The sequence below is a fragment of the Salvia splendens genome, chromosome 5, assembly GCF_004379255.2.
Source record: "Salvia splendens isolate huo1 chromosome 5, SspV2, whole genome shotgun sequence".
NCBI classification, from domain to species: Eukaryota; Viridiplantae; Streptophyta; class Magnoliopsida; order Lamiales; family Lamiaceae; genus Salvia; species Salvia splendens.
The window spans coordinates 15,232,489-15,246,553 of record NC_056036.1 but is presented as its reverse complement, the minus strand read 5'-3'; the positions used below and the strand labels follow the sequence as shown (position 1 = coordinate 15,246,553).

The window sequence follows — 14,065 nt, the reverse complement described above, 5'->3', positions numbered from 1 at the left end:
TTTCGATTTTGACAGCAATGGAGACAGTTGGGGGAGATGAGTAAAGTTTAATTTAGAACTAATGTTACTATAAGTTATCAAAGTGTTTAGAGAATTAGGCATATAAATTAGATAATTATAAGTAGAGAGAAATAAAGGGAATATGACAGAAATAACAAAGCATTAAAAAGGATAGATTGATGAAGTGTGTGTGTATGAATAATGGAAAATAGCGCCCCCCTCGTCCGCGGTAGTGAAAGAGAGAGGTCAAAAAACATAAAGTATTTGTGAGGAAATAATTGCAACAATAACGCCCCACCTCCCCACATGTACTGTTTTTTGATGCTTCCTTCTTCTCCACCCAAATGCCCTAGCCAGCTACTTTCATTTTCTCAGCTGCTTGCTAAAACCTTGTTTCTTTTCAATTTCCAAATTCCTCTTTAAATATATCTGCACCTGCTGCTCATCTATGCATAACTCACTTGATTAATTAGCTATCCTCTAGAGAAAGAGAAAGAGAAAGAGAAAATGGAGATGGTGGGCGATCAAATGTGTTACATCCCTTGCAACTTCTGCAGTATTATTCTTGCGGTAGAAATACCAAAAAACATTCTCTACTTTTAAGATCTGCTTTTCATATGTGATTGATTGATTGTGTGCTCATCGATATCCGAGTTCTTTTTTCATCAGTTTTGACATATTTCACTTGTTTTTTTCTTTAAAGAAAGAACGACTAAAGCTGCCTCCCTTGATTCAGAAATCAGGGTTTTTTTGGTGCAATACAATCTCTCACGTCTACATCCTCAATTAAAGCTTCACTTTTTCCTTCTTTTTACACTCCAAATATTTTATTCAAAAAAAATTCAGCCTAGGATCATTGCCTCTTCTATTTGATAGTATTCATTTTTATTGAATTATTTTAGCAAAAAAGTTGTTCTAAGCTGATGAAGGCATCTCCTTATCAGTGGATTTCCTATCTCCATCTTTTTCAAACCCTTGCTGCTGCTTTCTCATCATTAAATATATTCTAGGTTTTTCTTTACAAACACACTTTTGCTTTCTTCTTCCTGTTTAATTAGGGATCTGATGTGTTTTTAAAAAAATGGAATTAATTAAAATGTGCAGGTGAGTGTTCCATGCAAGAGCCTGTTTGATGTAGTGACCGTACGGTGCGGCCACTGCTCCAATCTTTTAGCTGTAAACATGGCTGCTTCCTTCCACAGTCTTCATCAGCCCTCCTCCAATGATGCTCAGGTTTCTCTCTCTCTCTCTAAACAACATTCTCAGCTAAATTTGTGGGAGATCTGTCGAGGATCCAAATTTCTAAAATTAGGGTTTTCTGATTTTGCTTCTTTTGAGGGCTCTAGCTAGCTAGTTTCCTAACAGCTGCCACCATCCATGTACCAAATCAATGCCTTTTTTACTGAATTGATGTATTTTTTTAAACATTATCTACATATGTGGGTGTAATAAAAGAAACAAAGGGGAGAGAGACCTTGAGGTATTTGGGTGCTCAGGAAACTGTCTCCTGCAATGGAAACACACATTTTTTTCATTTAATTTTTTTAATCGAATACGGCTGCCATTTCACTTTTTCTTTTCTAATTAAATCAGTCACCTCAATGTCATAAGTTTATTCCTTTTCCCTTTTTTCTGAGTTCGTTATAAAATTAATTGATAGGTCAAATTTGTTTCTTAAGTATTTCTCGAGGTTTAGGTGATAATTAAATTTATTTATAAAATCAGGGTTCATCTGAGTACAGAGTGGATCCAGGATCCTCTTCCAAATGGAACCATAGGATTCCAATCAAGCCTTCGAGCTTTATCACCAAACCAAATCACAAGACCGCTAACCGTCGTAAGTCTTTTTTATTTTCCACTCTTAATTTTAATTATTTATTCTAATTTTCCCTATATATGCAATTCCAAAAAATTATTGATTCATTTATCGTTACAGCCCCAGAGAAGCGGCAGCGCGTTCCGTCTGCATATAATCAGTTCATTAAGTAATGATCCGATATTTAATTCTTGTCTTCCTCCATTAATTTCATTTAATTAAGTGGTTTTATTGTTGTGTATGTCCCTAAATTTTCAGAGAGGAGATTCAAAGAATCAAGGCGAATAACCCTGATATCAGCCACAGGGAAGCTTTCAGCACTGCTGCCAAAAATGTAAGAATAATAGTAATAATTTAATCCTCTATTTCCTGTATTTTTAATTTATTTTATTTTACAGTGGGCACACTTTCCTCACATCCATTGTGGACTCATGCTGGAAACCAATAACCAAGACAAACTTGATGAGGTAGTATATCAATTATTAACCCTTTATAATGTCTTTCATCTAAGTATTAGTAATGGAAGTTAATATTTTATTATTACAATACTAATGTCAATATTTTTAGACCTAATCGGACATGTTTTGTGTCTCGTTGGATCTTGTCTCACATAGTAAATTTATTACTTCACCAACAAATATGTGTACATTTATGGAGGGCTTTAGAAGTGTGGAGTTTGATATTCATAAATGTGGATATATAAATGCATAAATGTGTAACAATTTTGGATGTTTCACGTTGGACAGAACTCTGACAAGCATGAAATGAGAAGGTCTGCTGTTCTGAACAAATGATCGTTAGCTGGCGTCAAGTGATCATCCGATCCATATATATGTCCTCATGATCATGCATATTATTTTTATTTCTTGAATTATTTACTTTGAATTTATGCTTGTGGCTACCTACTTCTGTTGATGTTTTTCAATGAAGCTTGTGGTTTATTTGCATTAGGAGTATATAATTTTGCTTGGATATATTTGCTTGGAGGGTACTTAATATTTCAAAATACTTCTTTAATCACGTCGAATATAAGCAGCTACATATAATTTGTAGTACTCTCCCTGTCCCAGTACAAGTGAGACATATTTCTTTTTAGAACGTCCCATTATATATGAAGCATTTCTTTTTATGGCAAAAAACAACATCCTATCTCTCTTACTTTATTCCCTCTTTTACTTTTTCTATGTATTTTTTTCTCACTCCTACTTTATTCTCTCTTCATTTAACCATTAAACACCACTACCTAAAAATATGTGCTTAAAAGAAATGTGTCACATGTAATAGTATGGAGGAAGTACTAGATATAAAGATATTGATGATACATGATGTGATTTTTATATAGATAGATAAGTGTTACAGATGCACGGTAGATTGTTGGAGGAAAGTTTTGGAGTTCATATCCCCAAAATACGTACTCCCTCATTCCGTTTCAAGTGAGACACTTCTTTGGATACAAAATTTAAGAAAATTGATGTTTAGTATGTTATGTGGAGAAAGAATATAGTAAGAGTTTATTACGGAGATTTTGCTAAAAATGAAATATATCACTTTAGTTGGGACGACTCAAAATAGAATGTGAATCACTTATGATGAGATGATGGCATGACCACAACTCCCTAGTCAAAGAAAGTGTTGTTATTTCACGACTAAAACTTACTAAATGGTCTCAACTCATCATAAATGGATAATCAAAACAAGAGAAACATTGTCTGAATGTGAAAGAGAGTACAACCATACTGAATCAGAGTAATTTCTGGGGCATTGTCTTTACTAAAACAAAGTCTAGATTCTCGCAACGGAAAAGTACCAAGACGGTGTAATATGTATGAATACATACTACATCAGCTATCTCCCTTCTTGCCTAACTTAATTTACTTTCTTTCCCAACACCTCCTCCGCTGCGACAACGATCAACCTGCACATTAAGTAAACAATATGCAGGGCTGAGTATTTGGTATACTCAGTGGGCTCATGCCGAAAACATTTCTCTTTTTGTTGTCAGCCAAACTTGAGTGAACACGTGGTTTTTTTGAAAGCAATTCTCGGTTACTAAAACTGTTATTTCTTTATGAAAATAGACTGCAGTCATAAAACTTCTCATGAAATACTATATCTGATCTGTGTGAACCGGGAATGTGGCCACATTCCACGACGGTCACTGGACCGGCCAACGCTAGCGCTAGCACACGGTCCCTATGTGTACACTAGTCCGAGTAGGGTTTGCGGCCCTACTGGGACCCGAATTCGATTTAATTGATTTGGCATAGCCAACAGATAGGCAATCATAAATAAAAACTAGGCATGATAACTCATCTCAAAATATTCATGTTTTCACATAAAACACATTTCTTATTGGAAAAGACTCAACTTCAAGTCTGCTTCGTCTGCCTCATTGTCACCGTTCCCTTCGTATGAAGATATCATTGAATGTAGCCAACACATTGTACTTCTCAAGCAAGTCCAACTTGTATGCATTATCACTTATTCGTTTGAGAACACAGAAAGGACCATCTGCATGCGGCCGTAATTTTCCCCAACACCCGTTCCTTAAATAATTCTAGACTAAATCTCCTTCTTGAAACACCACCATCTTCCATCACTTATCAGCTTGCAACTTATACTTATCATTCTATTGGATAATGCGACGTCTCACTTGCTCATGCATTTCCCGAATCTTCCTAGCTTGCTCCTCCGCATCAGTGCTAACCGGTATGTAATAGGAATATGTGCCGAATCAGATTGCACCCACAAACAATCTGGAAATGATTCCTTCCAGTTGTTCTATTGATTATAAACAAATTCTTCTTGCGACAACACTAAATCTCACTGCCTTGGACTATCACCAACCAAACTGCATAGTAAATTTCTCAAACTTCGATTGACAACTTATATTTGCATATCTCTGTGTGTGGGGGATATATAGGTACCACTGAACTAAAGGTGAGATCTCATCATCCCCAACAAAGTATGCCAAAAATGTCACAAATTTGAAATATCACATCATGTTCAGAAGTAATAGATTTATAAATACCATGGAGTTTACAATCTCTCTAAAGTACAACTGCACTACTTGACTTGCATTAAACATCTTTTTGCAAGGAGCAAAATGATTCATCGATCCACAACAACCATGATCGAATCTTTCTATTCGCTGTGTATGTGGTAATCCGAAAACAAAATCCAAATATGTCTTTCCACGAAACAGTAGGAAATGGCGAGAGCGTACTCGTATAAACCCGTATTGATATGACAGGTTTTTGCTACAATGCATATTTGACACATGCCACAAACCTAGCCTGATACGAACCTCTATTATTATTATTTAGTTTAGATATTATAGGGATTTAGCATATCTTTTTCTATATCTTTGTTTTCTTGTTCATTAAGTCAGTAGCATTATAAATAGGATAGACTGTTATCTTTTTTATTCATTCAATCAATATATGAAATTATCATTCTTTTGGCTCAATTGAGTAGCAAACAAGAAACATCTCCTAAGGTTGCCGACGAGGCTGATCTCGCGCTCAACGGCCCCTTTTTTGCCGTCCAAGTCACGACCCAACGTTGGGCGCTCGACAACGATGACATCTCGTTTCTTGATTTTGTGTGGAAATTGACGTTAAGGATTTAGGTCCTTAACAACTGGTACTTTCATCCAGAGCTCACCATGACTGGATCGGATGAACGTATACTGCCGACGGGGCTCCTCATCGGAGGCAACACGCATGTCCTGATCAAAGACTCTTCGCGCCGCGCGTCCACAAGCGCACGCGGCGACGATCGGCCGCGATATCCGCGGCGCGATTTCCAAGCGGCCGCCTAGGCACCGCACGATGTGGCAGGAACAGCCGCGATTTCCTCCACCGGGTTGGAGAAGATCTTGGCTCGATTTGACAGAATGGAACTCAGGCTGGAGAAGTTGGAAGCGCCGTGCGTTCCCGAACCTAATTCCCCTGATTTCTCGGACGAACTTGATGACGAGGTGTATCACTCCCAGGGCGACGCTTGGGCGGCAGACGACGGTGTCCACCGGCCTTTCATCCACGGTCGTCGACGAGGCGCTGCCCATGCATTACATAGGTGCGACGACTGTTTTCCGCAGCGGACCGTTCATCGGGCGCCGTACCTCGATCACCCCGAGCCTCGGCACCGCACATGCTGGGACAGGCCGCGGGACCGATATCTGGGGGATGTCGACATGAGTTTTCGGGGGTATCGCCACCCGACGTCTTGGGACTCACCCCTTCCTCGGCAAGATCACGGTACCCACAGGACGGAGAGACCGAAAGAGCTTTCCATGAAGGCTCCTCACTTCGACGGATCGGATGCGACGAATTGGATTTCGATGGTCGATTATAATTTCGACCACCTGGGGATGGCCGAGTCCGAACGCCTGCACTATGTGGTCATGTTGTTTCGACCACCGGCTGCAGAATGGATATTCAATTACCGTGAGAATAACCCAGTGGTGACATGGAGGGAATTTTTAGAGGACGTGCGCCACAGATTTGATCCGCCAAAAAAGTGCATTCAGTTGCGAGTGTCAGATTACAAGCCACGGCCCCCGACCGGATGGCCTCTGCGACGACAACGGCCGCCCTTGCATCAGCCCACCTGTTGGGACCCACCGAAACGACGGGAATACTCGTCACATGAGCCACCAACACATGTGGATCCCCTTGACCGTGGGTTTGTAAAATTCGAACCTTTGCCGCAGCCACCACTGCCAGATCGCTTTCGGAGTGAGGTAGATGAGGGCAGATGTTATGGAGAGGTCATTACTCACAAGCATTGGCCAACACGAGACGGCGACGGGGAGCTGTGTGATTCAGAGGACTCCATATTAGATGCAGAGCTTTGTGATTCAGAGAACTCAATATTAGAGGCAGTAGCAAAGAAACTCATGGATCGTGGCTTGCCTAGTGAGAATTGGGGATCTAGGGAAGGTAGAGATGACAGACTCGAAGACCAACAAGTTCCATCTTTTGATGAAATCGACCCACCATGCTGCCCCGATATGAGTAAAGAGACGGAGGAAGAGGCATTATTAGACGATGTAGAGGAGATTGATTCCATTGAGGAAGTGAAGAAGGTTGTCGTTGCTCGAGTGACATCCCAAGATGTTATTGAGAATTGTTTGGGTGAAAAGGGAGAGTTGCATGATAGTGATGTTGCAAGAATGTTTCAGCGACCGACATTGCTTACCATCGATGAACGGATGGTCCCGCCGCGAAATTACACGGCGTGTTTGGGAGTTCGTGGACGTGTTAACAAGCTTCACGTTTTAGCGCTGAATTTTGACGACTGTTTTGATCCTACCTTGATGATTTTTTATGGAGAAGGTGAAGTGACACGTCCAACTGTTCGGTATGCGTTTGATCCAGGAGAAGACGCCTCGCCAAGCTTTTGCCTTCAACTCTCGTCTTTGGTTCGTGGTTCCCACCTTGAGGACAAGGTGGATTTTAACCGTGGGGGAGTTGATAGGAACCTCTATTATTATTATTTAGTTTAGATATTATAGGGATTTAGCATATCTTTTTCTATATCTTTGTTTTCTTATTCATTAAGTCAGCAGCATTATAAATAGGATAGACTGTTATCTTTTTTATTCATTCAATCAATATATGAAATTATCATTCTTTTGGCTCAATTGAGTAGCAAACAAGAAACATCTCCTAAGGTTGCCGACAAGGCTGATCTCGCGCTCAACCGCCCCTTTTTTGCTGTCCAAGTCACGACCCAACGTTGGGCGCTCGACAACGACGACATCTCGTTTCTTGATTTTATGTGGAAATCGACGTTAAGGATTTAGGTCCTTAACATAGCCACATCATGCATGCCACTGACATTGTGTTTTAACAATGGTTATCCTTCCTATGAAATCGTATCACTTATGATTTTACTACATTTTATGTTTGTTTGATTTCTTTTCTCTTGAAACCATTGCTTTCTCTTGCATTTCATGATTGGCCTCCCTCTTGCACATGACAGCCTGTACTAGCATATTAAAAAAATAAAAAAGTGGAAATTGAACGGCTCAAAGATCAGAGGTAAGTTTCAAGACAAATGGCGGTTGCGTTTTGAGGAGTTGGGATTATATTTTAGGGCATCCACAATGGGACGCCCGATGCGTGCCATCGTCCGCGGGAGCCATCGTCCGCCCCATTGTGGGTGCCCGCCATCGTCCGCGCCCTACGCCCACGCCTGATGCATCGTCCGCGCCATTCTGGGCTCGGCGGACGATGGGCGCGGACGATAGGTCATCGTCCGCGCTATCGTGCACCCCATTGCGGGATCGGGGGACGATGGTCGCGGACGATGCCACGCGTTTTTTATTTTTTTTTCTATTTAAACCTCGTTTCTCATTCACTTGTTCATACGAACATCTCGCCTCTCTCATTTCGCTCCCCTCTCACATTTCTACCTATCTCACATACCAAAATGAACCACGACGATGACACCACTAGTTCTAGGGAGCATCGACTATATGCACTGGGAGTGGAAGAATTGTCCGACGGCGTGGAGAGGCCAATTCACTAGTGGATACAAGGGCAGCCACCCGACTTTGATCCTCGAAGCCGTCGCTGACCATCGGCTCTGGATCTGGCATGCGTACTTCGGCATAGCCGGGTCGAACAACGACATCAACGTCCTCAACTCCTCTACCCTCTTCACCGAGCAATGCAACGGCAACGGCCCAGCCATCGAGTTCACTGCCAACAGGCGCCGATACCACATGGGGTACTACTTGGCCGATAGCATATACCCACGGTGGCCTGTTTTTCTGAAGACGATCAGCTGCCCAATGGGTGAAAAGAGGGTTTATTTGCGCAAAAGCAGGAGTCGACGCGGAAGGATGTCGAGCGGGCATTTGGTGTGCTCCGATCACGGTGGGCCGTTGTGAGAGGGTCGTCTCGTCTTTGGTTCAAGGAAATCATCGCCGACGTCATGTATGCGTGCATTATCATGCACAACATGATAGTCAAGCATGAAGGTGGGAGCATCACCGAGTGAAACGATGATGACGGTGCATCTAGCTCGTCTAGCACGGCGACCGAGCCCCCCACTAGAGGATTGCCGTCGGGCTTCGACGAGGTTCTAGCTAGACAGGCCTCAATGCGCAACCAACAAGACCATGCGCAACTCATGAACGACATGATTGAAGAAGTGTGGTCCCGTAACCGCCGTCGTTGAGTTTGCGTATTTTTTTTAATTCGTATTGTAATGTATTAATTTTTATATATGAAATGAAAATTTTCCTCAATTTTTTGTTATTTAAATATTCAAATAAAATAAAATGCATAAGGCGCGCCATAGGGCACGCCTTAGGGCGCCCCATTGCAGGTGGGGGTAGGAGGATAAAACTGCTGACGTGGCGCGCCATAAGGCGCGCCTTAGGGAGATAATAAATAGTTAAAGTGGAGAAAGTAAAGTAAGAGATAAAATAATATAGGAGAGAGTCGTATATACATTATTCTATTAATTATTTTACTCTCTCTCCACTTTAACTATTTATTATCATTTTTCTCAAACACGTGCGGAAAAACAGTCAATCATTTGATATGAGACATAGGGAGAGATATATGGAGTATATGATAATCTTAAGTATTCTTTAAATTATTAGTACTTAACAAACATTGTACTACATTTCTATATAGACTTCACCGAAATTATATTTAGCACACACACAAATGATATTAATTGTAATGTAAACCAAACACACTCTCTCTCATCCTAAAAATGCAAGTGGATGCCATAATCCAAACCAAATGATATTCATTGTAACTAAAATTTAATAGGAGTATGCTGTAATTAATAAATCTTGATTATAAATCAACAAATTCAAACTAAAATATACACATATTTCATTAAAAGAAAACGTAGAATACACAGCACAAATGATGTCAGAAACAAATAATTCGACAAAAACAAGCAGAATACACAGCACAAATGATGTACTATGTCATTAGCAGAGCGTATCTGCTTATTACAGTTTTGCAAATTGCCCGTTATATTATCAAACTTAATGCATCTAATAGAAATAGAGAGAGAGACTCGTTGGATGATACTTGAACCAAAAAGAGAGGGAAAACTAGATCAATTATACCTATCCAAAATATAGAAAGGTCAAATCTTATATCTGAATATAAATGCCTGCAAATTAATAACAAATGGAATCTTCTTTAAAAGAGCTAAAACACAACCTACCCTTGTCTGATCCAAAAGTAAATATAAGATCAGAATCATCGTGGTTTGATGCACTACCTGCTGTCAATGGAAACGAGAAAACTACACTTCGTGCTGACTTGTTAGACCCAAAACTGTAAGATGGAATACTAGGAGTATCGCTTGGTTGGGATGTTAAATTTGCTAAAGAAGATGGCATGATTGAAGGAGTTGGCGGTTCTGAGAGTACACCTGCAGAAGCAGAAACAGGGAAAGTGAACCCCAGTCCATTGTCCGAGGAAGCTGCACGAAGTATAGTCCTCTGGGTAAAAATTGACGGCAATGAAGGTTTCATCCTGTGACTTTTCAAAGCTTCTGCTTCAGTTGGTGCCTTTGCATCCTGTCCATTACTTATAGGAGGAAGAGAAAACTTCGAACCTGTCTCGGTCTCTCTATCATTAGTCGTGGCAAGAGCATTCTGCAACAAGGACTTAAGGCAGGAGAACAGATTTAAATACCATTACCAGGAAAGATGAAACAAGAACTTCTAGTGCATAGAGAAGCAACATAGGAACAGAAGTACATACCTTATTCCAATTTTGGGGCTGAGGACCAGAAGTTCTTTTATGACCGAAAAGAGGAATTGTATCTGCACCTGGAGTGCTGTTCGAAGAGCCACCAAAAATTGAGCTAGAACCTTTAGTGATTCCAGTGGCTTCATCTCTTGCTTCATTCATTCCTTTGGCATGAGAATTTCCTAAAAAGTTAAACTTACTGCTACTTTTATTGAATTCCACAGAGAAATTTGGGCCAGAAATATCAGTATTCTTGTGGGAAGCAGGGTCTTCAACATGTGCTGAGCTTCTATTTTCTACGTTACTGACATCAGTTGCATCAGGAGAAGATCCCCATCGAGTTGCCAACTTCAATTCAGCCTCCTTCTGCTTAGGGGTTGGCTTGTTTCTATCGAGAAATTCCAGTGCTTTCCTAGCTGCCTGACTAGCAGATAAGTTTGTGCTAGACATACCTACATCAGAGGGTTGTGAAATATTCTCCCCAGACAAGTATTTAGGTACACCGCTAGTTTCACCTGGTACAATATTCTTTTCTGCACTAGTTAAGAAACCTCTGAATTCTTGGGTTGTTGGGGCTTTAAGAGGAATTTCTTTAGGCGAATTCAGGAAAATGGATCCCTGTGGACGGATTTCAGAAGCAAATTTATTCCTCATACGACGAATAGGTCCCACTGAACCATAAGCATCAAAGGTCTCACCCCTTGATTTCACCTGAAAGACATTTAAATTCATTATATGCTAAAACCACAAGTCTAAAATATTTTGTGCGCCACCTCAATAAATCTGACCATGCAAACTGATCATAGGAAACAAGTACTCCTTTGGAACTACGGAATCATTGATGGTAAGAGCATAACTATGGAGCATGGAATTATTACAAAAGCGAATAATACCTGCTCATAGGGGGATTCCCGAGATAGTCGAAAAGGAGTTGATGTGTTTGCATACTCACTAGCAGCTTGTAACTGAATCACAAAAAATACACAGTTAAAATGAGTAACCCTGGTAATAGCATATTCTGCCAGTGTAATGATGTCTACCTTGGTTTTGGACTTTGACAGTATGGTTCTTGAATAGGGGGTTCTAGGAAAATCTTGAAGCCTGCTCCTCCCCCTCTGACCCAGTGGTGTAGTAAGAGCATGACGTGTGTGCACCACAGAGCCAGGCCAACATATGGATGGCTTAGGTGAAGGTGATGGAAAAGATAGTGGCTTTCTTGTAAACTCATTTGTTGGTTGTGCTCGTTCACTGTTAGATATGGAATTATGAAGATCTTGGCCTTCTTCAGTGGTACGACGAGACATGTATGCACGAGCAAGATCAATTGGAGAAGCACTTACACCAACAGGAACCTGTGCCATTTTTCGACAAAGCGGTATTTGTACTCATAAGAATAACTACATGAATACATACAATACATAAAAAAAAAGTTGTATCAAATGTATTTGGACTCTACTGCATAATTTTAAATAAAACTAATAAACATTATTCCCTAAAAGGTTTAAAAAGTTTCACCACATTTCAGGCCTGGCAGGTTGTAAATTGTACTGAAAGAAAGAAATTTCTGAATGATAAACAGGAAATATGCACTCACATCTGACTTTTCACGAGAATAGCCAATCACAGTTCTCTCAGTATATCTCTGTCTCCCTTCAGAAGGTGTTATGAGTATTTCCGGCCTCCATGGAACAAGTTGACCATCTTCTTCAGCATTAATGTTCGAGTTTTGCTCCTCCTCCTTGTCCACCCTTGAATTTAATATCTCCATCAAATGAGTGATTTCCTCCCTGCAGTGTACCAGACGAATCAGATGCAATTTCTGAGTTACTGAGAGGAAACTAACAAATATATTTCAAAATATAACTAGCAGTGACTACATACACTATAGTACATTTCAAGAAATTTAAACGGACACTGAGGGGAACTTGTTTATGAGAAGACATCCATGCTAGGCATCTAAGTTCCACCACCCACCAATCACAATTGTAAGTAAACTATAAAACTCACAGCCAGGCAGCAGAAACTCAGAACTGATCAAGATAAGCAAGATTGGGGAATAAGCTTCAGTCATGACCACTACATCACTAGCATTTCCTATAATTACTAATATGTCTGCTTTTGATGAATACCCAACGATTTATGTGATCAGACATGCATATTTCAGAAAATAGATTGGTGACTGTGCTTCGATGAGAGAGAAACAAGATCAACTACATGAAACTAGAGTAATAGAGAGAAGTGTATAAAATGGGAAAAACACAATGGATAGACTTGTAATACACCATTATCTGAAGGATTGCTTAGATTAATCTATATTGAGTTAATCAAATAGTTCAATGCACATTAGAATGCTGGAAACCCTTCATTCTTAAAATAACACAAAATACACCATCAATGTGAAATAAAAACAAATACTAACATATACTACTATCTCGACACTAAAACTTAGAAATCAAAAGGACTTTTTATATAACAAAGATCAACAAGCAAGCGGAAACCTTATAAAAGACTTCGTTAACTCTCTATCTCGGTAAGCCCTAAAATCTTGCAGTTTGGTATAGTTCAGAAATTTCCTCACAGAAATATTGCATTCAAAATAATCAGTTGCTACGCATTCAGAGTCCATCAATACAACATGTTCGCTTATAAATCAGTGGCTAAGTTAATCACCAAAAATCGAACTTTCAACACTAAAATTAGGGCAAAGCTCCGATATACGAAAAAGTACCTAGTGAAAGTGTTGCCTTTAATCAGCTGCTCGATTCTGGCAAAATCGGAATCATACCGAATTCCATCCTTTTCTTGGGTAGATCTTAGCACCATAGACTGGTGCAAAATCATATAACATCACAAACAAATTCAAATTCATTCCAAAAAGAATACATACTCATATAAACAAGCACTTGCAGAGTAGAAAAACAGAGAAAAACGAGGAGAATAATAAGGTGAATGCATCATCCAGAATCGGAACCTGAGTAGTGTCGTGCACATTAGCGCCGGAAATATTCATGATTTTACAACTCAAATTTGAGAAGAAAATAGTGAGGGATCAATTCTTTTTTTGGTAAAGGATTTTAATGGAATTCCATTTTAATGAAGAGCATTAGTCGTATTCCGCTTGAGGGAGTGACGCATAACTCTTATGCGTCACTAACAAAAAGACGCATAATCCTTATGCGTCGCTATTAAACGACGCATAATCATTGTGCGTCGTTAGTTAATGACGCATAACACTTATGCGTCGTTTATTAGAGACGCATAATACTTATGCGTCGTTTAATAGCGACGCATAACTCTTATGCGTCTTTAGTTAGCGACGCATAATACTTATGCGTCGTTAGTTGAGTTTTAAAACGGGCAGAAGGCAGAATCAGGCAGAAACGCGACGAAAGAGGCGAAGCAGGCGAGGCAGGCGATTTCCGACGAATCCGAGCAAAATCCGGCGAATTACCACCATTTTGCAACCATTTTCCGGTAATTGTTCTTCAATTTGGCTAAATACATCCTT

The 14,065-nt window shown here is 40.1% G+C and overlaps 2 protein-coding genes across 3 annotated transcripts; one reads left to right on the top strand and one right to left on the bottom strand.

Annotated features, from left to right (window-relative positions):
- The first annotated feature begins 251 nt into the window (after positions 1–251).
- LOC121802831 (axial regulator YABBY 5-like) lies at positions 252–2,812 on the top strand. Its single transcript, XM_042202533.1, has 7 exons — positions 252–570; positions 1,105–1,233; positions 1,726–1,837; positions 1,937–1,985; positions 2,075–2,150; positions 2,215–2,283; positions 2,563–2,812. Exons 1-7 carry the CDS (start codon positions 508–510, stop codon positions 2,608–2,610), a joined length of 546 nt encoding a protein of 181 aa, XP_042058467.1. The 5' UTR covers positions 252–507; the 3' UTR covers positions 2,611–2,812.
- A 7,097-nt stretch (positions 2,813–9,909) lies between these two features.
- On the bottom strand, positions 9,910–13,635 carry LOC121802618 (nuclear pore complex protein NUP1-like). Of its 2 annotated transcripts, none has more exons than XM_042202295.1 (7): positions 13,529–13,635; positions 13,286–13,383; positions 12,152–12,344; positions 11,598–11,909; positions 11,451–11,522; positions 10,570–11,268; positions 9,910–10,472 (listed from the first exon to the last, which is right to left on the bottom strand). In XM_042202295.1, the coding sequence occupies exons 1-7, from the start codon at positions 13,565–13,567 to the stop codon at positions 9,978–9,980; spliced, it is 1,908 nt and encodes a 635-aa protein (XP_042058229.1). In that variant the 5' UTR covers positions 13,568–13,635; the 3' UTR covers positions 9,910–9,977. The 2 variants fall into 2 exon arrangements, with proteins under 2 accessions (XP_042058229.1, XP_042058230.1); XM_042202296.1 differs by having other exon boundaries at positions 9,910–10,460.
- Between the last annotated feature and the right edge of the window lie 430 nt (positions 13,636–14,065).

What these genes read in the sequence shown, in the direction of transcription:
- LOC121802831 (XM_042202533.1), top strand. Translation starts at nt 508, where the DNA reads ATGGAGATGGTGGGCGATCAAATGTGTTACATCCCTTGCAACTTCTGC. An exon ending in CCTCCTCCAATGATGCTCAG is followed by an intron (nt 1,234 to 1,725) that starts GTTTCTCTCTCT and finishes TTATAAAATCAG; the next exon opens with GGTTCATCTGAGTACAGAGT. An exon ending in TCAGCACTGCTGCCAAAAAT is followed by an intron (nt 2,151 to 2,214) that starts GTAAGAATAATA and finishes TTTATTTTACAG; the next exon opens with TGGGCACACTTTCCTCACAT.
- LOC121802618 (XM_042202295.1), bottom strand. Translation starts at nt 13,567, where the DNA reads ATGAATATTTCCGGCGCTAATGTGCACGACACTACTCAG. An exon ending in ATGTGCACGACACTACTCAG is followed by an intron (nt 13,384 to 13,528) that starts GTTCCGATTCTG and finishes ATTTTGCACCAG; the next exon opens with TCTATGGTGCTAAGATCTAC. An exon ending in ATTCTCGTGAAAAGTCAGAT is followed by an intron (nt 11,910 to 12,151) that starts GTGAGTGCATAT and finishes AAAATGGCACAG; the next exon opens with GTTCCTGTTGGTGTAAGTGC.